This window comes from Rhyacophila brunnea, unplaced genomic scaffold (assembly GCF_057557595.1).
Source record: "Rhyacophila brunnea isolate RB1 unplaced genomic scaffold, BYU_Rbru_1.0 scaffold_19, whole genome shotgun sequence".
Taxonomy (NCBI): domain Eukaryota; kingdom Metazoa; phylum Arthropoda; class Insecta; order Trichoptera; family Rhyacophilidae; genus Rhyacophila; species Rhyacophila brunnea.
The window spans coordinates 2682618-2709079 of NW_028232848.1; the positions used below are offsets into that span (position 1 = coordinate 2682618).

General features: G+C 34.8%; 1 protein-coding gene across 2 annotated transcripts in view; it reads right to left on the reverse strand.

Moving 5' to 3' along the window:
• Positions 1-6887: 6887 nt before the first annotated feature.
• Ptpmeg2 (Protein tyrosine phosphatase Meg2) overlaps positions 6888-26462 on the reverse strand; it is a 339596-nt gene continuing 320021 nt past the window's right edge. The window contains exons 1-8 of one of the 2 annotated variants that reach the window (XM_085946127.1): positions 26104-26395; positions 18954-19162; positions 17085-17458; positions 13204-13453; positions 12150-12313; positions 11112-11341; positions 9612-9819; positions 6888-9317 (exon numbers count right to left, since the gene is read on the reverse strand). In XM_085946127.1, the coding sequence (XP_085802253.1) occupies positions 9088-9317; positions 9612-9819; positions 11112-11341; positions 12150-12313; positions 13204-13453; positions 17085-17458; positions 18954-19162; positions 26104-26265 (1827 nt within the window). In that variant the 5' untranslated portion in view covers positions 26266-26395 and the 3' untranslated portion in view covers positions 6888-9087. Of the gene's footprint in view, positions 9318-9611; positions 9820-11111; positions 11342-12149; positions 12314-13203; positions 13454-17084; positions 17459-18953; positions 19163-26103; positions 26396-26462 lie in introns of those variants that run through there. The other variant, XM_085946126.1, reaches the window with a different exon arrangement.

The following is a 26462-nucleotide window of genomic DNA, read 5'->3' on the forward strand; positions in this document are numbered from 1 at the left end:
CTTATTTGTCTTATGGCATAAACCCACTAATCAGTCATCTACATCAATTTGACACGAAAAACACACTAACCCAAGTTTGTGTTTTTTACCAGACCACATGTTGTAAGTTTTGACTTTCGGGTGTTTTTGATAAAAGAGAAATAATTTGATTTTCAAAAATATTCTGTTTCCCCCAATTGTAGAGATGGAAAACTGAGCTTTTAGTGCTTTAGAGTTTTTCCCAACACCTTTGAATCCTAGAGCACATTTTAAAGTATCGGTAGGGCGTATTTTTTTTTCAAAGCAAATTTATAGTAATTAATAAAATTCTGTCGCAGTCGAATAGTGGTGGGGGCACACAAATCGGTCAGTGGGCACGGGGTTGGGAATCCCTGTTTTAGACAGTCAAAAACACATGCATATTATGATTTTCTCAGGTTAGTGTTTTTGTCAGAACTGATATGATATTATAATAAGGATGAAATGAAAGTCATAGTGAATATATTACGCTTTATTTTCACACATACGAAAAACTTGGCATACAATGAAATCTATTTACAAATAATAAAAAACAGAGTTAATAATAATAATATGTCATCTAACTAACCTACGTGAACAAGTTTAATCAATGAGACTGAATAAAAACTCTCAACACAATATTTCATAATAATGTATTCACCTATTTAAAAAAAATGAAGCAATTTATAAAAAATAATCACTGTGAACTTCACTGTTATCAATAATTGTTATAACCTTTTTATATGCATAGATTTTTAAAGTTATCTTAAATAATTTTCATTTTCAAATAAATAAGCATTAAACTTGGAATATATTACGGGAATTTAACTAAATGGCAATTTTTTTTTTAAACAGGATACAACTTTACTGTTGACAGTTAAATGTTAGGTATAATTTTATCTTACAACTTGGGATTCTTTGAATAGTGTATTAAACTAAATATTTTTTCATATCATTGGAATTGAACTAATAATAATATGTAGTTAAATAGTTTTATTTACCGACAATTTTATAATAAATATTATTTAAACAACTCCCCAACAGTATTTTCAAGTCTCCTATATGCATATAGAAATGTTATAAAAACACTAATGCATAAATTCAACATCACAAAATTGATTGATATGACTTAAAATTTTAATACACATTGATATTATTATAATATAATATATATATAAAGTTATTAGAAGGTACAAAATATGGAAGTACATCAACATGTTCCAACGCTTTCATAATGAAAGAAAACAAGGAACTGAAAATTGCATAAATGAAAATATTATTTGGTCGTGTTATATTAGAAAAATTAATTATTTTTAAATTTACTACAACGGCAGCGAAATCCAGAACTATTTTACAACGTTTTTCTTAGCTCGTATTCTTATTTGTCCGGTACAAATCTTGCAATCGATTTTTAACTAACTTCCCGACTAGCTAGACATTTGAAACTTTTAGAATATATCAGAACACAATGCCATTGCATTCTTTTAATACTTTTAGCCATCTTTAAGTAGAATTTAATTAATTTTCAGTTAATTCTGTTTTGTATGAAAAGTTATTTCGTTACCATTATTGGTTGCTAGGGTCCTAGGAACTAAATTATTAATATATACGTGCGTTACTATGGAAATCAATATGAAATGACATTTTATTATTCAGTATTTCTATCAAGTACAAATTTTTTTGATTGTTTAAGCTAGTCAAGTCAAGTTTATATGATTCAACAGAAAATTTAAAAACGTTGTATATAAAAAGTTCTTTTTATCTTGTAATTATTTATTAATATAAATGAAATAACTAAATAGAATTGGGTCTCTTTTACAATGGAAACAATGGTGAACATATTTTTAACGTAATATTTAACATCATCTTTTGATTTGATATTTTGTAGGTAATATTTGAGTAAGATTTTATAGACATTACTTTGGGATAATAAAAGTGACAATCTTCTTCATGGGACAAGGCCGAGTGTTCTGTGTTTTAAATTATAATATTATTTTGTGAAATTGCAACTTTTGACAGATCATAACTACTTGGTATATCAACCAGTACTGTGAAATAGTGATAAGTAAATAATGGTATATTATGTAACATGTAAATTAAAATGGCAGGGACGTTTTAATTAGTAAATACAATTCACACATTTTTTCAATCACAGCCAAAAAACTGCATACACAAAAAAAAAACAGCCAGTTGAGTACAATAATTAATATTCCAAATTATTATATTCATAATACACTACATGGCAGTGGCGAAGAGTGGAGGTAGGCTGTTAAGATCTGACATAAATAGTGCATACTCAAACGTATTTGTTTTTATTGAACTAAGGCTACAATGTGTAGATAGTTCAAACCATACATAATTTTACATATTATATAGATAGAAGAATATTTTTTATCAATTACGGTTTGGTATATGGCATATTAATGAATTTGAAAAAACTAACTCAAACCATCTATATAATTTTTTTTCTTTATTAAACCCCATGAGTGAAACCCAATAGTGGTAAAACTCCCAGGCTTGAGGAATTTACATATTAAATTATGTAAATATAATTTGACCTCACTGGGAATCGAACCCAGAACTCCGTGACGGAAGGCTAGCGCCTTGCAGACTGAAAAAGTGTGCAGTATTTTTGTCGAATCGCCAATACTATACATAAACTATTATGGTTTGGTGTAGGCAGGATTTAATTCAGTAAAAAACTACCCAGCACCATTTGCAAATAGTATTATTAGTTCAACGAAAACAAATCAGTAGGTATGACTGACAAAGTTAAGTATGCACTATTTATGACAAATATTAACAGCCTACCTCCACCCTTTGCCACTGCTAGATGGAAAATAACTTTAGCTTGATTTATATGGATCTATAAAGAAATAATGTTAATTCCCATAGATATTCCATCAGTGTGTACACAAACATTATTTCTGTAATACTTTCATTTAGTAATTCCTTTAGCTTCAGACTATCAAAATGTAAGCAGTGTTAGGTAAATATAAAAAAAAATATTAAACAAACCTTGTAAATTAAATATGTAACAATAGTGTTGGGAATAATTTGTTCGTACTCCACAGGCCACTTGTTGTTTACAACTGCTACACAACTTATAAAAAGACCTTCTTTTATACAAATAGTTTCAGCTTTGTAGAATTGATGTATGATCTATGGAAGTATAGATTTGGTCGCACAATTAATTAGGTAATTATACATTAGAAACCGTAGACATGTTTATAAATAATATTATATTACAAACAATATAACAGTTCATATTGTAAGCGGTGTCAAAGTTATTTATCTGCACAGACAGCATCAGCTGTTCTGTCTCAGCCATTTTGATTGTTGTCTTTAGAACAATAATTTTATAAATATTTCCACTGTAAATTTTATTTTGATTAATCCCAACACAGGATTCATTTTAGTATAAATATTGTGTGTAAATAAATACATATTTAATTGTTTAGAAGTAATATAATATGAATATTTAAAATTTTCTATAGTTGGAATGGTATGTATAATGATTGATATTGTTATTTAAATAAATCAACTCATTGTGCACTTTATATTCAAACTAAAAATCGAAAATTAAGTTATTTTTAATTTACATTGGCAACATTAATGGGAAAATGAAAAAGTATGACATAAAAACCAACACAAGTATTCAGACAATATGAATTTATTGAATAATGTTTTTTAATGACATTGAAAAGCCAATTACCAAGCTTATTTTAAGAAATTCAGTCACTGAGCCCGACTTCAGAGTGCTTAGTATTCTAATATTTATATACTGATCGTTTGCCATCAGTTGACATTACTGGAAGCAGTCAATATCTGACAGGTCGCATATAAAGCGATAATTTATTATTGTGTATACACCAACGGCTCTTGTGGTGCATGATTTGTACCACGTTAAGATCAGGGGGGCAAAGGTCTCTATACAAGTGTCATCTCTATATGTCGGGGTCGAACTCAGTGAATTTAGTAATTATTTAGCATGAATCCATTTTTGAAAATAAACCAAAAGACGTCAGCGTGTCATTACTACGAGTAACTTAAATGGTTGAAGTAAATTTAATAAAACATTTAAATTGTATCAAATTTCAAGAGATTTAACAATCATAATATATCGATCGGTAATTCTGTTGAATAAAGTACCTATCAAATTCATGAACATATCAAAAGAGCTTCCATCATCATGGGTAACAGAAAAGGTTGAGAATGAAGGGTGGATTTTTGAGAGAATAATGGGATAAAAAATGTATATTCTAGAATCTAGAAGTACCTTCATCTTTCATCATCTCAGTATTCGGAGTGTCAATATAACTCCCGTGGAAATATGACATGTTAAAATTTATTTTCAAAAAGTTTCATAACGCACCATGTATACAAAATCTTCAATAATTGTTTGATTGTCTCAATATTTCGCCATGAACAAGCAGTGCATACTAAAAATGCGCGGACACAGTTAAGTATATGTGTGGTTTCTAATACCGAATCCATGTACTGACATAAAACGCAGAAACTCTCAATGTCAGAGTTTTATATGTATCGCCAAGAATCAAAACACATTCCGAAGACGTTGTAGACCTTGTGAGTGATCAATTGGAGAAGAGTGGATGACCGGGCAGAGTGTTGAGGCGGCAAAGAAGGCCTCGAAAACTCACTTTTCACTAAAACCGTATTGAACAGTTTTTGATTCTCGATGATAGATAACATAACATTGTTACTATTTACTTGAACATTTCTGTTTAAAGAATATAGTTACATAATATTATTAATACATTCAATTTCATTAAATTTAATATAATATGACTTCAATGGATACCTTGAATGTAAAGATACATACTTGATTATTTAACATTACGGTTAATATATATATTAATAATTTATTATCGTACATCAATGTGGATTTTTGCCTAAGTTTTTAAACAAGTTAACCCTAAAGAACTTTTGATATAATAAGTGAAAAGGGAGAATCAGTCTTAGCAGGCCAAACATTTTATATTATATATTAATATTTTTTACACTTAAAAAGACAATTATTTGATTAATAATTTAGCAATTTACTCTATACGCCATCAATACAAAAAAAAAACAAATAATTTTTCAATCAGTTTCAAAAGTGTACTTACACCATGTTTGATCCTAACAGGATCATACGGGCCTACACAGAGTGAAGGTTGAGCTAACAGATTTTTGTATTTACGATAAATGTATATTGGCCACTCGCTCAACAAAAGGTCCAAACACATCTTGCAAAACAACATGTGAATTTGCCAAGTCCGAGTGAAATGAAAATGAGAATGAAAATCCACTTTCACTACCCACCCACATAGAATTTGTTGGGCCAAACTTTGATCAGACCGCAATACTACAAGAGCGATCTACACAGTGTAGGGTCGACACGGTAATATGCATCAGTCCAAAGAAAATGGAACAATCTTTAAATTGCCTTAAGCTTTGAGACTAGCTTGAAAATATATCAATTAAGACCAATTTTATATTAATCCTCATGGAATTTTTACTATTAAATGACGGGTAATCTTGAAAGTGGTTATATTACATGGATATATGCTTCTCTGAGCATCTGATATTATCAAAGGGAAAGAAGTTGGATGCCAAATGTTAGCAAGTAGCGCCCTCACTCAGCGGACAACTTACACTGGTAGATCAGTGATATTAAACTCACAAGGGAAAACCAAAGTTGATATAGATTTCACTTGTCCGGGGCAAACGATTTCATTTCACAAATTATATTTCAGTAATAGTGTCTTAACTGACACAAGGACCATTATTCATTAATTCATATTAATGGCGCACATGCTCGAGTGACCAAGTGAAAAAGTGTCAATCTGTTTCACATACATAGTGTTAAATTCTTGACAAATAGTATTTACCAAAAAACAGTAACGGGCAACACTTGTCCTTTAGTTTCCTATGCTTCCTATTTTATCATATACCAATGGACATGAGAGGAGTAAGGATTAAGAAAATTAACACTCGGGGTGAGTTTATAGCATTGAAAATATCTGTACACAATATGTCCAATGTTCAGTAAGAAAACACAGGCTTCATTAAGTCATTCCATGTGAATGGTAGTATTCCTATCAAGTACAGATAAATTCATGTAAACATTTGCTTGATTATAAAACCTTATAAATCCGTTTATTGATTGCAATTTGACGTTTGGTTAGAAACAGTTCATCAAATAAATACAATGCTTCAGTATTTTAATATTAAAACAAAAATAATAACGATCAAATCTACAACTTGCAATTGTTAATAATGAATGTTTTAATATTTAATAATCTGGAAATACAAGGTTTACAAAGACGACAAAAAAATTCATCGGATTATTTCACAGAGTAATTTTTTTTACATGTGTTTCACTTTTCGGTATAATAAAGCACTGACTGCCTCTATTCGAGGGCACTCCGATTGAAAGAACCAATCACTACTGTCGCAAACAGACTACTTTATTGTCCGTAAAACACTGAGTAGATGACACAGAAATGTGATTATATAATTAACTATTGGATTATTCTTCAGACAGGTGATTAATAGTTTCATTAACGTAATATATCATATATCGCCTATCGTTAATTGTTAATTCTCTAAACACTGCCGTTGGTTCGGCGAAATATTAGAAAGTATTTAACAATATCAGCCGTTTGTTTTTAACGCTTTGAATAAATACGACGCTTACAAAAATATATTCCAGCCCGGGAAAACAAGGTGACAAGTAACATTATACAATATTATTATCATACTTTCAAATAGTATTAGGGGCGAATTAATTTATCAGACTATCAGAGTACTTGACCGGTAGTTTGGTTATACTTTGCTGCTTCAACGTTACAACGTTGTATGCTACATTTTTACTTCTTCGGTTGGCGGTGGCATGTATGACGAGAAAAAGTGATCTCAGATTGTGTCTTAAGCGTAAAATGTTGACATAGAAATAAAACATCAGAAAGGGGGCCCGGCGTGGTGGGTTGACCATCCAAGTGAGATAAATACACATCACAAATTTGCTCTCAATAGTACAGAATAAACTTCAAGAATAATAAAATATGTGCAATTTGATGTGATATACTTAAGCCGGCTCTCACATCAAAACTCGTGTGGTGTGCCGAATAAACCTTCCGAGAACTGAGATCCAATCCTGCTTGTGAATACCGCATACATCTACCTAGCGACAGTCGCGCGTAGCCTTCGAAGCATATACACAAATGTAACATACAACCTTGTTCAACTGAAGTAGCGATTCGTTACCCATGAATATTTTTAATCATAAGAGATTATTTTTACACAAAACACAGTGCAGTCGTATTATATCCACATAATATTATTATCTGATATAAAACCACATTTTACTAACTTTAAAAATATCTTAAACAGTAGGCTCATGTATAAAAATGTCCTTATTCCAACCCTACACATTTATGCAGTCAGTAATCAGTTTATTATTATTAGACAAAAAACCAAACAATTACCGACGGCTGATTTAAATCATCCGGCCAGATTCACGTTTGAGGAAATTTTACTATAACGTTTGTTCCGTACGCTACAATAACGCACTTCACTGTGTAACACACCATTTTCATTATCATTTATTGTATGTATTCACGATTCCATTGTGCAAGAAACCGGAAATCATTCAAATATTCATCAAATAACAACAACGCCGCACGACAGCCTTCATTACTTATGGAAGTTTATTTTAGTTATTTTCACATATATTAAAAAAAAAAAAAACTCATGTCACGAGTCAAAACAAGATTTTATTCATATTTTTACTATCACGTATAATAAAAAGACAATTCATAAGTCATTTGCGAAATTATTAAAAACGACTATCCTCTGCACTAGGGATTGCAATACCGAATGAAAATATCAATACCGGTATTTCTTATTGAATACCGGTATTCGTGAAATATATGAAAAAAATTATCAAAATTTAGCAAAATTATCTAAATAGGTACCTACATATAATTATTTAAACCTTTAAAACTATGTAAAGGTAAGATACGGTAGAGATACCGATGTTTACAAATACCTTGTAGTTGAACTATTGGTACTTTCTTCTTCGAATGATCTTTCAATAACTTTATATTATAAAGTTGTTCTTTGTCGTGTAGGTATATTGTGTCCCACTGATAACTTGCAATTTCTTTACTTTTATCCCGTAATAAGTAAAACTAAATACAATGTTGCTCACTGTTTCCACAAAATTATATTTTTTCATTATTTTATAAGCTAATCTTTAGTAGATTAATACATTTTCTTTCCACTTTTAATACCGAATATCTTGGTATTGTCTGGTTTTTAAAACCGGTATTTCGGTATTGAAAAATACTGGAATACCGGTATTGCAATCCCTACTCTGCACATAGATTTGATAGCAGATGCAATAAATAGACGTTGAACACGAGATATTATTTTTAATGATGTATGTTCATTCGAAGCCCTATCATAATTCTTATATCGCGTGAACATTTATAGTATGAATAGTACAATCTGGTCCATCGTCAATTATTATATAACAGTGGCAAGAACTCGTACCGATTTACTATTCCATCTGTGAGCAATGAAATTACAATGTGAGAAACTAGCGACACCTTTAAATACTATGAAATTATTGTGACCGTAACTGAAACTAATATTTGTATGAAGATAAACGTAAAGCCGTATATAATAGAATAGTTATTTTAAACTGCAATTATTATATTGTAACACATAGATCATTGTCCAGGTGTGTTATAAGTGATTACCTCCATTTAACAGGCAGTCTTTACCACTGTTGTAACATCCGATTGGTAATTGTAATTGCTATCTATGACTGTAGTTTATTTTGTTATACGAAGATTGATTTGTAAATTCAAATAATATTGACATATTTTGATCCCCGTGACACGATTTTGAAAAGTATTACGAAAACGAACCGAAAGATTTTTTAAAGATAATAATTTATTAATTAATTTATTGTTTTAAATTACATGGACAGAATCTAAATTTACTAAGAGAGCCGATTACACAAGGTATTAAATAACGTTGGTTATATTAATTTTTATGGCGAGAGCGGGAGAGGCTCTAGTCGGAGTCATCGTCGTTGTCCTCGTTGAATCCGGTGAGGTCGGCAGAGGGCAGGTAGCCCTGAGTGAGGGCGTACTCGATGAGTGCCAGGTGGCAGAAGATGTACTGATCGGGCATCTGGATGGAGTAGGCTCGCTGCGAGCGGATCTTCTCCACCGTGCCCCGCACATCCACCAGCCCCGTCTCCTCCAGCCGTGATATGCAGATATCCAGGGTACAGAAAGTGCCTGGAATGAAGTAATTTTTTAATAAGTTTTTACTACATGACGGCAAAATAAGAAAGGATAAAATTGTTGCTTCACAAAACAAATCACATAAAACAGTTACCATCTGCAATAATATTGTCTTGTAATATATTACTCTTTGAAATTTCAACAATAATTATACCAACAAACTTTTTTTCCATAAAATATCAAAATTAAAATTAGGTAAAGATATATAAACTGAGAGAATTGGAAGGAGCTAGGGGAGCCTTTTATCTGGCCGTAGCCCGACCCTCACTTAAGTAAGACAAATTTTACCTGTTCTACCGATGCCGGCAGAGCAATGAACAACGATGGGCGGACCTCGAGAGTGTCCAGCCCATCGGTCACCGAGGGAGCGCAGCCCTCGAGCCTGTCTTGCTCTCACGCCCGCCAGGAAGTGCAGCACGGCTCCCGCGCTGCCCGGAACTCCGTAGTCTGGCCATCTAACAAACTGCCAGTGGGATACTGAGCGGGATTCATCCGTCTGTAAAAATCAAAGACGTTGAAGAAAAACCATCTATGAAAAAATCGAATTGTTTGAAAATCTATATAATATATTATTATGTATTTGAATAGGACAATTTTACTCAAATACTCTATTTGGATATACAATAACAACAGTACGGCAAAAACTGGGCATCCAATATCTGTGCCCAACCCATTGATGAAAGTAAAGCTGGCAAAATGCTTACCATGTATAATCACCAAATTAACTGTGGGTCAATTCACATTACAAGTTCATCTGTGACCAGCTTTCCATTTGTACTTAGATATTTATTTGTCATTGCTGTACTAAGATAAAAACTTCTTACAACATTATGTTATTAACCAAAGCAAGAGTTTTCAGTAAACTGCCATTGGCATTTTATAAACAAATGTATTCACTGTTGCCAACTAGACGAATATAAAATTTTCTACAGTTCGCGAGCCTAATACTACAAGGTTCTAAGTATTCGTCCTTGAGAAAACAAACCCAACAATGAAGTAGTATTCTAAGCTGCCACATTGTTACTTTTGTTTCATCAAGGACAAACACTTAGAACCTTGTAGATCTCCACTCGCGAGTTGTGAATTCAATGATAATGTTTCTGGAATTAATGTCATGTTTAGCAATACAAAGTTTTTACTAGTATTAGTATATCTGTGGTCGTCATCGCCCATGATGGGCAAGCAATTACCACGTCAGGTGCGAATCCCAGGAGTAACAAATTCACATATTGTTTGTCAATGTGTGTTTGGACCAGAGTATGGTCCTAATAGGTTGAGCAAGTCGCGAGCCGAATACTACAAGGTTCTAAGTGTTCGTCCTTGAAAAAACAAACCCAACAATGAAGTAGTATTCTAAGCTGCCTCATTGTTACTTTTGTTTCTCCAAGGACAAACACTTAGAACCTTGTAGTTCTCCACTCGCGAAGTGTCTTAGGTCCATTTCTCATAAAAACAAAAATCTGTTGGTACATAATATATCCTCCACTTTTTGTGGAGGCCTATAAGATCTTAGGATCAGACATGGGGAAAAAAAGTCTTTCGTCAATTTATGATAAGTGTAAAATTAATAATTAATAAATTTTGAAATAAATAGGTATTTTGTTTGGTCAAGTGTTAAAATATTGATAGTATTTGATGATTAACTTGATAAAGTTAACCATAGGAGTTTCTTTTCTCAGGTTACAGCGAAAAAATAAAAGTTGAAAGACTATAAATATTTACGCATTCATAATACTAAAATATATAGTAAATTACACATGTGTGTAGTTAATTAAAATTATTTAATACCTCAAAGTTTGTGATTACAAGCTCGGATACGACATAATCAGGGTTGGACTCGACTGTCTCAGTGAGGATGTTGAAGGGCCCGTGACGACACTGCGTGCCAGATCCCGGGGACCAATATTGTCCGCACTTTTGCCGGCCCTGCTCGATCGTGTTGGTCGTCATGACGATAACAAGGCTGTGCTGTTCCCACACCATCCGCCAGAAGTCGCCGAAAGTGTTGGTCAGCGGACCTGTAATTAATCACAATATTGTCAAGGTCAAAGTTTTTTTAAAAAATTAATTTTCATTATCTCCTGTCAAATGCGCGAGAGAGAAGATGCATTCTCCTTTTCGCTCAGTAAGTCGGTTAAGGGCTTCGTCTGTTGTTTGGGACTTTAGAAGTAATCAAAATAAACACCTCAGACGATGGTTTTCGAAAACGGCAAGATTTATTTAAAATAATACTGGTGAAGAATTTACATTTTTATACAATTTTATATCTACTTTTGCAGAGGGCGAGAGTGACACAAGTCTTTATGGTTAGCGTGCATAAAGCATTCTGCGCTAAAAAAAATATCTCTCGCGCTTACCAACCATGCTGCAGGCGAGAAGCATACCCCTTCCTCTGCATGCAAGCTCACACCGCAACGGCGAGGTAGAAAAGCAACGTTGCCGGATATTTTGTCAATGGTGTATGGACAAAATATGGAAAGATTATAGTGTCAAAAATTGGTCTGTCTCGTAATCGACCACTGTTCATATTACTGAGTCCGCTCGAAAATGGTTCCGGCCTCTTTAGACCCCCCAGAGGAGACAGGAGATGGGACAATTTGGGGGTTTGACAATAGGAGTAAAGTTAACGGGTTCAAATCTTGCAACTGGATCAAATTTTTTCAATGTGCGTCGTATAAATCAAAAGATTTACAATTATATAAATAGAAAAACGGTAACACTTGTAAAGGACATTTCAATGAATATTTGTCCCAGCGCATAAATATGATAAAAACTGCTGATTTGGTTTGGATTTTGTAGATAAAAAACATGGTTAGTTCCACTCACCTTGTGTTGATATGAAGGCATTTTTCTGTTTGTATCCATCAACGTAATTGGCGTTGATATAATCCGAGCAGGGGTCGTTCTCATCAATCTGCGAGAGGAGAACTCGGGAATGGTCGTAGCACAACACGTCATTGTACCGATTTTTGGGCAGGTTGTTTTTCAATCTGGGACAACGTAAAACACAAAAAAATAAGTGAAAGGAACACAACGTAAAGTATCTTATGGGTGCACTGATACAACCGTGTTAAAAACACAGATTCTGTTGTCCTCATTCTGTACAGAAGTCTGCACATCGCACACAGCAGAAAGTGTGACACATGACAATAATTATTGATCGAGGCAAATGGTGTGACCTTGTATTTACCCTATGCCTATACTCTTATGCTAGAATATGACAGGATGAAATACATTACTACTAGTAGAAGTATAAGACTGAGTATTAACAGTAAATGGTCATTATCTTAATTGGCTACGAGCACTTGCCTAGCAAATCAAAGATGTTCAAATCCCACTCCGTCCAAGATTTTATCTGGATTGTCTGATGGTTTTCTAAATGATGTATTTTCAATAGAAAGTATGCTACATTTTTGAAACTTATGTATTATTTCAATGACGTTGAAAGAAAATCTTCTCTACTCGACAGAACCTAAATAAATGAAAGAGAAATTGCACTGCAGATTCACTTTAAGTATACTTCATTATTTAAAGAGTCAATTCGATAAATTTAGTAATAATTATTTTTTGTGTTTTAAATTATGAGATTGCTAAATCCATGTAGTTTAAATATTAAATAGGATATTAATGTGACCAGATGCTGAGTGAAAATGTGATACAGTCTATTCAACAGAGCATCTGTGTGCATTGCCAAGATATATAGATGAACAATAACAAATATGTACAATGCAGAAATAGGTATTAAAAAATTAAAACAAGGATGGTGGCTGTAAACAAATGCCTAAGTTTCAATTCACATGATATTAATTTTTCTTTTTGCGTGTTTTTATACTCAATCATGAATAAAAAGTAATTAAAACAAAAATAAAACATCACTCACTTAGTATAGGTAAAGGTGCCGTCAGGGGGAGGCGCCTTAATCTCGCCGTACTCCTGCAGAAGCCCCCTTCTGCCGAGCAGGCGCACGCGGGCCAGCAGGGCGGCGGGGGTGCCCGCACTGCCCTTGCCCCCCGCGCCACCCCCTCCCCCTGCGCTACCCGTGGCCAGGCTGTCGTCGTCCGAAAAGCCTGAGCTGGCCGAGCCGCACTGCGAAGATGCGTCTGAGCCCCAAGCCGTTTGGCCGCCGCCCGCTACAAAACACATCGATCATTATTTTATCACTCACCGTGGATATACGAGGGTGGGTCAATAATTCCTTAGAAAAAAGCATTAAAACAGTTTTTATTTTTGTATTTTTTTTTATTTCTCAACATAATCTCCTTGGAGCTCAATACACCTGGTTAGACGTTTCTCAATATTTTTTAAACCGTCAGAAAAATAAGTTTTCGGAAGGTCCTCAAAATAAGCATTTGTCCGATCGATGACTTCTTCATTTGAAAAAAAAACGTTGTCCACTTAGCCATTTTTTTAAGTTTGGGAAAAGGAAAAAGTCACTGGGGGCTAAATCTGGCGAATACGGTGAGTGGTCGACCAATTCGAACTTCAATTCTTCAATTTTAGCCATTGATCGTAAACATGTATGAACACGGGCATTGTCCTGATGAAAGAAGATTTTTTTCCTGTTTAAATGAGGCCGTTTTTCTTCAATTTTGTTTTTAAGCTGGTCCAATAAAGATGCATAATAATCCCCTGTTATTGTTTTTCTTTTTTCCAAATAGTCAACGAAAATAATTTCACGTGCATCCCAAAATACTGTAGCCATAACCTTACCAGCTGATTTTACGGTTTTCGCCTTCTTTGGACATGGTTTGCCTTCGCAATCCACTGCTTTGACTGTTCTTTCGTCTCGGGAGTATAGTGGTGTATCTATGTTTCATCTACAGTCACAAAGCGACGAAAAAATTCATCCGGATTGCGTTGCATGAGCGACAACAGGGCTTTAGAGGCCACCACCCTATTGCGTTTATTGTCGACTGTGAGCAAACGCGGCACCCATCATGCAGAAATATTTTTCATGCCCAATTTGTCATGTAAAATAAAAAAGACGCTACCTTTTGAGATCCCTGTAACCTCAATTATCTCACTCAACTTTAATCTTTGGTCACTTAACACCATATCGTGGATTTTATTGATCATTTCTGGTGTGGTCACCTCTACAGGACGTCCTGAGCGTGGTTCATCCTTTGTTGATGTACGACCACGTTGAAATTCATTTAACCAGTTATAAATAGTTGCAAGTGAAGGAGCAGATATGCCGTGAACTAAATCCAACTCATTTTTTATTTTCTTTGCTGTTAACCCTTTTATATTAAAATGTTTAATAACAGCTCTAAACTCAATTTTCTCCATTTTCCATTTTTCCATTTTTCCATTTTCTACAAGCAATTTTTTTTTTTAAATGTACGAGAAACACACAACAACCCGACCGATCTGATTGAAACTTCGCAGCATACTGAATCGGTAGTGCCGCTGCATGAAAACAAACCGCTTACAGTACAATTCGCGCCACCTGTCGGCTTTTCTAAGGACTTATTGACCCACCCTCGTACCATAAGTGGAGTAGTTCAAGTGTCGGAGAGAATATGAAAGAAACCCCACTAGATGGATACACCAAATCTACGTTCAAAAATACAATTTTACAGGATAGCAAAACCTAATTCTACAGACACATGGCATTGTAGTTGAAGTGCATCGACGCAGGTCTTATTTGATTCCAAATGCAGCCTAAGAATCCAATTTCGACGAGTTAAGTGGAAGAGAGAAAGAACATTTGACATGTTTCTTCATATTATTCTTGTTAGAATGGCTGCTAAACGCCAACAACTCTGCATTATTTATAAGTAATTTTTATAGTAAGTACCTCACATAGATTATATTGAACGGAGTTATACTAATAAACATCCCAAGACAAGAATAATGTTATATTCTGCATATTGTTGCAGATGTACTGATAGGTATGAGGAGCTGTATCTTGTAGAAGGCTATATCAGAAATAATTCATGTGTTAAAAACAAGAAGAAACATAATATATGAAAGATATTGAGTTCTATTCCCAGTTAAATCATTTCAAATGTACATTTGAATCAAGAGCAAGAGTGTCTCCTTTCTCTCTTCACACACACATTACCGGTTTTGACTTTTGACATTTTCGTATTTTTTTTTAAAGTCCTATTGTGCACTAGGGTGTTTGATTCTTAAAATCAATACGATTCAAGTATTTGATATAGCTATATAATATTAGTAGGTACGAGGGTGGGTCAATAAGTCCTTAGAAAAGCCGACAGGTGGCGCGACTAGTACTGTAAGCGGTTTGTTTTCATGCAGCGGCACTACCGATTCAGTATGCTGCGAAGTTTCAATCAGATTGGTCGGGTTGTTGTGTGTTTCTCGTACATTTAAAAAAAAATGCTTGTGGAAAATGGAAAAATGAAAAATGGAGAAAATTGAGTTTAGAGCTGTTATTAAACATTTTAATATAAAAGGGTTAACAGCAAAGGAAATAAAAAATGAGTTGGATTTAGTTCACGGCATATCTGCTCCTTCACTTGCAACTATTTATAACTGGTTAAATGAATTTAAACGTGGTCGTACATCAACAAAGGATGAACCACGCTCAGGACGTCCTGTAGAGGTGACTACACCAGAAATGATCAATAAAATCCACGAAATGGTGTTAAGTGACCGAAGATTAAAGTTGAGTGAGATAATTGAGGTTACAGGGATCTCAAAAGGTAGCGTCATTTCTATTTTACATGACAAATTGGGCATGAAAAATATTTCTGCAAGATGGGTGCCGCGTTTGCTCACAGTCGACAATAAACGCAATAGGGTGGTGGCCTCTAAAGCCCTGTTGTCGCTCATGCAACGCAATCCGGATGAATTTTTTCATCGCTTTGTGACTGTAGATGAAACATGGATACACCACTATACTCCCGAGACGAAAGAACAGTCAAAGCAGTGGATTGCGAAGGCAAACCATGTCCAAAGAAGGCGAAAACCGTAAAATCAGCTGGTAAGGTTATGGCTACTGTATTTTGGGATGCACGTGAAATTATTTTCGTTGACTATTTGGAAAAAGGAAAAACAATAACAGGGGATTATTATGCATCTTTACTGGACCAGCTAAAAAACAAAATTGAAGAAAAACGGCCTCATTTAAACAGGAAAAAAATCCTCTTTCATCAGGACAATGCCCGTGTTCACACATGTTTACGATCAATGGCTAAAATTGAAGAATTGAAGTTCGAATTGGTCGACCACCCACCGTATTCGCCAGATTTAGCCCCCCAGTGACTTTTTCCTTTTCCCAAACTTAAAAAAATGGCTAAGTGGACAACGTTTTTTTTCAAATGAAGAAGTCATCGATCGGACAAATGCTTATTTTGAGGACCTTCCGAAAATTTATTTTTCTGACGGTTTAAAAAAAATTGAGAAACGTCTAACCAAGTGTATTGAGCTCGAAGGAGATTATGTTGAGAAATAAAAAAAAAATACAAAAATAAAAACTGTTTTAATGCCTTTTTCTAAGGAATTATTGACCCACCCTCGTACCTAATAAGGATTCAAATTTCCTGTAGTGACCAAGGAAAACACGAAAAAAGCCCTTCTAAGGGAAACTAAATATCGATTTTATTAATTCAATAGTCTTTTCAAAAAAAAAAAACGATGAAGACAAGACCAAAAAAATCTATTATATTATGTAATCAGTATCACACATCATGTAGGTATGCATAGGTACGTAATTTCCAAAATTTAAAAAAAAATTGGGTGGTATATGCACATTAAAAGATAATATTGATGGCAATATTAAATTATACTCACGCGATATCTTCAAATCCTCTTCGTCGCCGGAGCTGCCGGCCTTGAGTTTGTCGGCGATTCCGCAAGCGACTCCTTGGGCGTTATTGTTCTGGTGTTTTCTTCCATCGGCTCTCTTGTCGGGGTGCGAGCAGATGATGTGCATGGTGGCGTCCCCCTTGGGCTGCAGGGGCGAGGAGGCGGTGAGGGAGGGGCTGGCAGAGTCCTCTGGTGGGTCTGTGTCGGTGTCGGAGGTCATCATTGCGCTCCCGTTGGCGAGGGGTTGCCGCGGCCGGCGGCCTTCCGCGTCCGCGCCAAATGCTGCAGGTCCCAGGAGTGAGATCGCTTCAGCCGCGGTTCCATTGCAATTCGTCAACGATTTCTGACAGTGGAGCAACCTGACAAAAACACACCTCAATAATAACAGCAATGCTTCACATTATCGTCCTTCTTTTTAAGCACTACGGTGCATGGTTGCAGCATCAGTCCCGTGCGGCTCCGTCTCGGGACGGATTGAGCACTTAAAATCACTTCTTTCAGACACGTTTATAGCGTTTAACGTTTATATGACGGTTGGTGGTGGGAAGCTATATAATCCGGCTTTCACCAACCGTGTTTCACTAAAGTCCGGTTATAAATTGCAAACACGTTTTGCATTGTGCATTTTTATAATTACTAAATTCTAATGAATTTAAGAATTGTACTGAAGAGTAATTTTAAAAACAAAAGGTAAATGCACACTGAAAGGCTTACGATGGCACTTTGATGAGTGTGCATAGTGCCTGAAGACAGTGACGTCCCGTGGGGGTAGGCAGTTTGAGCGTCGCTTGGGGGCAGCAATTACTCAAAGGGCGGCAAATCGAGGAGAATCATTAGGTATAATTATATAGAAAGCTACCTAAACTTATATCTTTATAATCCTATAGTCTTAATAACGGAAATATTTTTCCATTAAAATAATCATCAATCAGCTCACTGGTTGGAAACAAAATATATCTATTAATTAGATAAGTACTATATAATTTTCAACAGGATTTTATTTTTTTGTCGGGTTCGCGATGTCTAGTTTACTTCCGTTATCCTTGGACGTCACGTTCTTCACAGTCACTCGCGAGTTATGGAAGTTGTCAGGTGTATTTTTAAATGTACCTATCTGAAACCGTAGACTTGCAATATTGTTTATTGAAGTAGAGATGGCATTTAAGTTAGATTTAGTAGTATAGGTACCTATATTTTGTTAGTCATGTATCCATACAACACAATTCTTAGATATTGGAATCATGGAAGGACGATAAAAAGTACTGTATAAAAAAAATGTGGCGGCATTTTGTCTAGGGACGTCACTGCCTGAAGATGCCGAAAGGCGAAAACCAGGTCGCAAAAAACGACTAAAATGGAATAGTACAGGACTTCAATCGATTAGAATTGAAATTCGAATTTCATCAAGTATCATTATTTGTCGATAGTAGATATTAATTTTATAATTACGGAAAATAATTTACAGGTACGGAAAAAAAATGGTAAAAGTATTTCTGTGACAAAAAAATAGGAACAATTTAAACGAATTACATAGGGTAATATTAATTATTGTTAATGTTATTATTTTCGATGGCTCTTAAGTAAAGGTCATTGTCTCGTTTTTTTACGCTTAATATGTCTTATGTTTATAGAATTAAATAAACTAATAAAATAAATAAAAGAGGACTGAAGGAATCATTAGTTCGATAATTGAATACAAGCGTCGTCTCGAATGGCATAATGGAGTGGCCATTGTTCACATAAATTGAAGATATTGTATCCTAACAGAATCCTAATAAGTCAAATGGAAATTCAAGCCAAGCAACGGTTCGATATTTAAAATTAGGTAATATTTTATAATTAATAATGATTTACCAGTTGGCATGGTCGATGTGGAGAGGTCCTCCGAGTCTATCGGGAAGCGCCTTCCTGGGGAGGTGCAGCGGCAGCTGAGGCACGCTCACCGTGAACACCCGCTCCCGGAGCTTCTCCCGCACGAACAGTCGCAAGATCTTGAAGGGCGCTTTGAACCACAGTGGCGCGGTCACTATCAGCACCTTCTTCAATTTGGCAGGATAGCCGCCCTGAAACAAGCAAACACACAGTCAATTGGAGTGGGTATATCCACATCATATTAGTATCTTTAATAAGGAACATAATATACATGATAATGATAATTAGAAGAAATAGCATTGATCTTTAAAAATGCTATGTTTTTGTTATTCGCTGATGACTTGAAACTCTTCATGGAGGTTGTCACCTTGGACGATTGTCGTCTAGATAATATATTAGATTGGGGAAGGCATAACAAACTGGATTTCAATATTGATAAATGCAATATTTTATCGTTTAATAGAGCCTCGCGAGTATTATTTTTTTCGAATTCGATGCATGGCACAGTTCTTTCGCGAATAGGTACTATCTGTAAGGGATCTTGGCATTGCGTTTGATAGTAAACTGACATTTAGTGGTCATATGACTCTCATTTGTAAAAAGGCACTACAAATGTTGGGCTTCGTCTTGCGTGGATACTTCCGGAGTCTTTTCAGAAGTTACAGTATTAAAAATTAGTTAGAAGCCGACTTGATAGTATGTCGATTGTTTCGACCCCACATCAGTTGAAATACGACCTCATGGTGGAGAGAGTTCAAAAGAAATTTTGTGATACTCCTTTACTTGAGGTTGTATGGATACTATCTGTGGCTTTATCCTAGGTATGCTTACGTACTGTAGCTTAAACTCTATACGATATTTATATTTGGCCACGTATTTTGTCCGAGTTATACGCGGTGAAAATGAGAACTCTGCAATTCTTGGTAGTATTGACCTGTGTCCCTGATAACTATCTTATAAATCGAGAGCATCCGTTGTTTGTTCTCCCAAGGTGCAGAACTAACCTGCCATTGGTAATGCCAATTGGGAAGGCAGTAACACATTCGGTGTACTTCCTTGTATCTAATTAATATTTTTTTTTGTATTTACACTTTTATACCGTAATACGTTTTATATAATACTGTTTAAATAATATTTCTTTGTTTCTAAATGTCATGTTGTGAACGTCTTGAATTAGAGTTGATTTGAAAATTTGCTTAATCTCTAATTACTCAATATTTTAATAATGACTTCAATTACAAATGATTAACAAGCCCAGCTGTAAATTACATGTACACTACAAAATAATATACATATGCCATTAAGTACTACAGTATTATAAACATAATATAATATGATTAAGTTTATGAAATAGGAAAAGGTACATAATGATTTAATGGTTGATTGATAAGCAGATTTTGTTGTAACATCAACAATTAGTAGATGTGCGTATTATAGTCGATTAATAAGTCAACACTGCCGCAATTCGTAAATAAATAGACCCCACCCCACGTCAACACGTCGTCAAAATATGTGCCGCTAATAAGTCAAAATATAAACACAATTGGCTTATACCCAGGCTTGAAAATAAATGTAACAAAGACTAAAGTCGTGTTCATATCTTCTTTGCGGGACAACAAGACTGTCTACCGATGGATGTATATTTGACTACGCTGGAGTGCTTTTGGCCGCCTGAATAATGTCTTCAAAAGTGACCTTCCACTGTGCCTAAGGCCCGTTTCAGACGGGACACCGGTGTCGCGGTCGTATATAATAAGGAGGCCTTTGTATTCGAATAAAGGGGCCTTTGTATTATGTTTATGAACGCCCGAGAGCTAATGAGAAACGCGTGTCCGGTGTACTTTTCCGTCAGCCGCTACATTCTCAAGCCGCCGATACACTTGATTTTATTACCGCAACCAGTTTTGTGTTCTAATTTACAACGCGAAATTATGCGTTGACTCATTAGCTCTGGGGCGTTGATAAACATAATACAATGGCCCGTTTATTCGAATACAATGGCCTCCTATATTATATCGAGCGCGACACCGGTGTCCCGTCTGAAACGGGCCTAAAGCGCAAAGTGTTCATCCAGTGTGTGCTTCCCGTTATCACATATGCGTGTGAAACATAAACCCTAAGTAAAAGAGAGATCCAGAAACTTAGAGTAGCACAACGTGGTATGGAGAGGTGCATGCTGGGCATAACGTGAAAAAGAGGAATGAGTGGATAAGGAAGCAGACAAGGGTTTGCGATGCGATAGAGTTCATTTCAATTTAAAGCCTCAAATGGAGATGGGCTGGACACATTGCTCGAAGAAGAGACAATCGCTGGACAAATTTTGTTATCCTGTGGTACCTATCCAAGAGGGACAAAACGTCCGAAGGGAGACCTAGAGGCCGCTGGATCGATGAAATGATAAAGTCCTGCGGAAGTACGTGGCAACGCAACGCACATGAACGAGAGAAGTGAAATCAGCTTGGAGAGGCCTTCATACAGAGTGGATAGATTCAGGCTGATAATGATAATATATACCAATGTCCAACGCAAAAACGGCATTCGATAAAGGAATGTTTAAAATAAACTGTGAAAGTAGATCGACTGCATAGGTATCTATCTAATTTAGAATTTACGTAAATATTTTTTCTCACATTACCCCTTTTAATACGCCTTCTCCCTATATCGCTCTCTCAAACACATTTACATACTATATTTTTTCTCATGCGTTGCAGACATATTGCAATTCACATTTAATAAATATTATTGAATTATTACATCACGCTAAAATAGCCATGAAATAAATAAGGACTTGACAAATCAAAATCAAACATAGTTCAGATTTATTGATTGAATAACAGACATCCACTAACATTCAATCAACTGAAACTATAGGTCAAGTGAATCAATAATACTAGATAAGTAAGCAGCTGACAACGGTTGCTAAGCAAAGGTAAAAAAATGTACCTATTTTATTAGTCACACCCAAGAAGTAAATTTTGAATAAAATTGTTGTCATTTTAGCTAATATAAAATTATCTACGTACCTCTGACTGTAACGTAACACAACGGTAGAAGAAAATAAAAATATGCTCATATTATGGAACGAAGAAAACGTACGGAAGTGGTGAAGCCAAATTTAATGAAATTAAGATGTGCTAAATTAATTTTAAATATTCCCGGGAGCGATATTGCGGTCTAACATTGTAATTAGTTCTGGTGCTTACATACTACATATTGCTAGAAAAGATCTTCAGATAAAAACTTTACCCACTTACGTTCAAAGTAACGGGTGTTTTTTTTTGCTTAGATAAAACTTACGAAAGGGTTAACTATCATAGCGAGCTGAGTTACTGCGCGCTCACTTTTAAATCAATCAGTTTAGTTAAATATGATCAGTTTAGTCTGGCAACATGGCCCCCACAAGGTGGGGCTGACAGGGCTCTAGTCTGGGGACCCCGGCTTGGCGAATCGACCAGCCAAGTGAGAAACACACATCACAAAATTGCAGTAAAAGTAAAAAAAATATAAATAAAGCTATTTCACTTCAAGCGAATTAACATTTTAAAATATGTGACGCAGTTTTTGATTATTGTTTGTCGATATTCGACAACTCCATAATTCAAGTGAGTGCATTCAAAAATACATAAGAATCGGTAAAAATATACTGTACCCATAATTTTATCACAAACACCATTATTGGAACACGCAAATGTAGATCGTCACACTGTCTTTAATTAAACTTTTCGATAGGTAGGGGGGCACGCCAAAGATTCTGAGAGCCTGACTTTCGTACGTCCCAATCCAGAAGAAACCCTACACTGCAGTGGCGAGGAGTGGAGGTAGTCTGTTAAGATTCGACATAAATAGTGCATACTAAACTTTCTCAATCATATTTATATGTTTTCATTACAATAATAATATAAATTGCAGACGGTGCCGGTTAGTCTTTAAAATTCAATCGAACCCTGCCTAAGCCAAACCTTAATAGTTTAGGTATGCTATGGCCGATCTGACAAAAATAGTGCACACTTTTTCAGTCATACATCTTATTTGTATTCGTTGAATTTAGAATAAGTACATATTATTGCAGATGGTGTTAGTTAGTTTTTTTAAATTCACTAAGCCCTGCCTAAACTAAACAATAAGAGATAACTTTAAAATATCCAAAGCTATGTACGGTTTAATGACATAATTTTAGATATTTTATAGATAAATAAATATGTTTTAGTATTATCTATCATGGCTTGGATTAGGCAGGCTTTAATGGACTTAAAAAAACAAACACTATCTATATACACGTTGTAGTCTCAGTTCAATGAAAACAAATACGTATGACTGATAAAGTTTGGTGTGCACTATTTATGTCGGATATTCACAGCTTACCTCCACCCCTACCTAGCCACTGTATGGCAGGGATGTGCCTACCGACATAAAATTCTGTGTCACGAAGTATGTAATTACTGTACGAAAACATCTTCTTGGCTACGTGTTAAAACTGTGAACTAACATGCTGCGTCCATTTTTAACCGCACTTCCATTATAAACTAATAACCTCCTCTTATTTAGTAAACAGCAGCGCCTGGAAGCGTAGCCAAGAAGATGTTTTCGTACAGTACCTAATTAAATAGAACAATCAATCAATTGATACATAATAATTATTGTGCTACTTTATCATCAGATTATAAAAACGTACCTTGGAATAACCTACTATAACTATTTATATGCAATAAATATGGTTTTAATTCAATAGACGACATAGGATTGTTGCTTAGCAGGGGTTCCCAACCTTTTGTACCCTAGAGAACATTTTAAAATATCGGTAGGGCGGCGGGCACGACATATTTTTTCAAAGTAAATTTATAGTTGGACATAGATAATAAATAATACATAAAACATAATTTTCTTTTTCTTCTTCTTTCGACAATGTCTGATCTTAATAGGACCATGGCCCCCACAGAGTGGAAGTTTGAATTAACAGATTTTGTTTTTTGCCACTTGCTCAACCTATTCGGTCCATACTCTGACTCATACACACATTGAAAAATAATATGTGTACTTGCCAGACCTAGGATTCGAGCCAGGGACCCACGACGTTATAAACGTACTTCAGTGAAACGGCAAATAATTTTCAACAGTAAGTGCGACGAAATTTCTCACTAGTCGCCAATTGGAGACCGACAGTGGAGGTGTCCGCACGTCAATTTGTTTTGTCATGGCGTCGGATGAAAATATTCTTAAATCGTGTAGAGATGACTAAAAAAACTTTACGTATGTACCTACTTAAAAAAGAAAACATGTCAATGAATATACTATTATTATTAGTAATATAACAATAAACATTAAATAGACGCAAATTATATTTCGTTCGGCACGCGTCATTTGCACAATCCGCGCATCGCCTAGCCACGATCTTTTTAGACCATGCCTCAACTGAAGTACAGCCTTAAGCCGCGCGGCCATCGTGGGTACAAACATAAAATTACAATATAAAAATTATTGTTTTTATTCTGTAAAATATACCTACACGTCGTGGTTGCCTCATACATACAAAGTAAACGTTATATAAAAGTTATAACATATAATATCAATTACTTATATCAATCTAAAAGTCAGTGTGATCTGTGGCATTGCATTCCATTGGCCGGTGCCTCATAATAATTAGGGCACGGGGTTGGGAATCCCTGGCATAGACCTCACCTTCACCCTTCGCCAGTGCATTATACTCTATTACATCAACAAACGTGCAGCGTTTCGTGCGGTTTACACGCTGGTGGCATCATTGGACCTTAATTATTAAAAAATTAAGCTAGTGCTAAGCAGTGCTACCAATATGCTCGGTTCATATCAAAATACATTGTATAAAAACAGTTAAAAACACAAAATTTCCAATGGAAATATCTATTTTTATAGTTCGCCGCGGGTGGAAAACATTGTTCAAGTACATATGTTTTATCTGGACTAGCCGACTAGGCATAATGCCTCAATGCTTCACAAACCATTATGAAGAGCGACCCAATTTCTGGGATTACAACTTTGGGAAAACCACCCAGTGTGCCACTGCGGGATATTATTCCACTCGCTATAAATCATGTAAATTCTGATAAGACGAAAAAAGATTTTTCTTTAGTAATCAGTGCAATTACAAACTGAAAAAATCATGAATAAAAGTAGATATGACCAAACATGAGGTCAAAATAAGTTGCGAAATATGAGCATTTCACGAATATAAAATATTATATTTGTCGCACACCTTCCAATGGAAAAAGGATATTTTTTGCAACTATCAATTCACCCACACCAAAAACGTTGTGAAAGCACCATAATAAATAAATAATTACAAGATAAAAAGAACTTTTTATATACCTACCTACCACGTTTTTAAATTTTCTGTTAAATCATATAAACTTGACAATTATATGTATTAATAAATACTTTTTTTGTACTTGATAGAAATAGGTACTGAATAAATATTATAGAATACTGAAATGTCATTTTGACATTTCATAGTGATTTCCATAGTAACGCACGTATATATTAATAATTTAGTTGCTAGGACCACCCTCTTAGCAACCAATAATAGTGGATTGGATTACGGATTTTTTCCAAAATAATTTTTCATACAAAACAGAATTGACTGAAAATGAATTCAATTCTACATATAGATGGCTAAACGTATTAAAAGAATGCATTGGCATCGTGTCCTGATATATTATAAAAGTTTCAAATGTCTAGCTAGTCGGGAAGTTAGTTAAAAATCGATTGCAAGATTTGTACTAAGTAAACAACCACCGGACAAAGAAGAATACGAGCTAAGAAAAACGTGGTAATATTAGGTACTAGTAGGTACTCAAATACGTATAGATATATTGAGTTTTTATTAAAAATCTATGCATATACTCAAATATGAAAAACAATAGATTGCCAAAGGAAAGGGAGACACATAAGTCTAAAATCACGACTTTTCAAGAGCCAAAAAGTATCGAGTTTTGAAAACTTTGTATGGGAACTCCAATGTTTATGGAATATACGAATACATAATATAGTTATTAGAAACTGCGGAATTTCTATTTTTCCCTCCACATTTTACAGGTAGGTACAATGTTATTAATTTCATTAGGTACATGACAAAGTGTGATTTTAAATACATACGTACATGGTCGGTGTGTTGACATTCCGTCATAAACAAACTGTCATAACTTGGGTTAAAATTCTCACTGGATATATATAAAAATTGTAGCACAATTAGAGAAGTCACAGGTAGATTATTAGTGCAATTAAAATTCGAAGAAACACTTGTCATTAATTCATTTGTCATTGTAGGTATATAAAAATGTTATTGTAGTGTTTCAGTATTCAGAATAAGCAAGAATTTTATTTTCAACAGAATTATTTTCATCCATAATATACTACACTACACGCCGCGGTGACTATATAGCTGAAACTGCGCAGAAAACATACAAAAAATGAACTGTTTGAAGATAAGATGGCTCAAATGAAAACAATCAATAACAT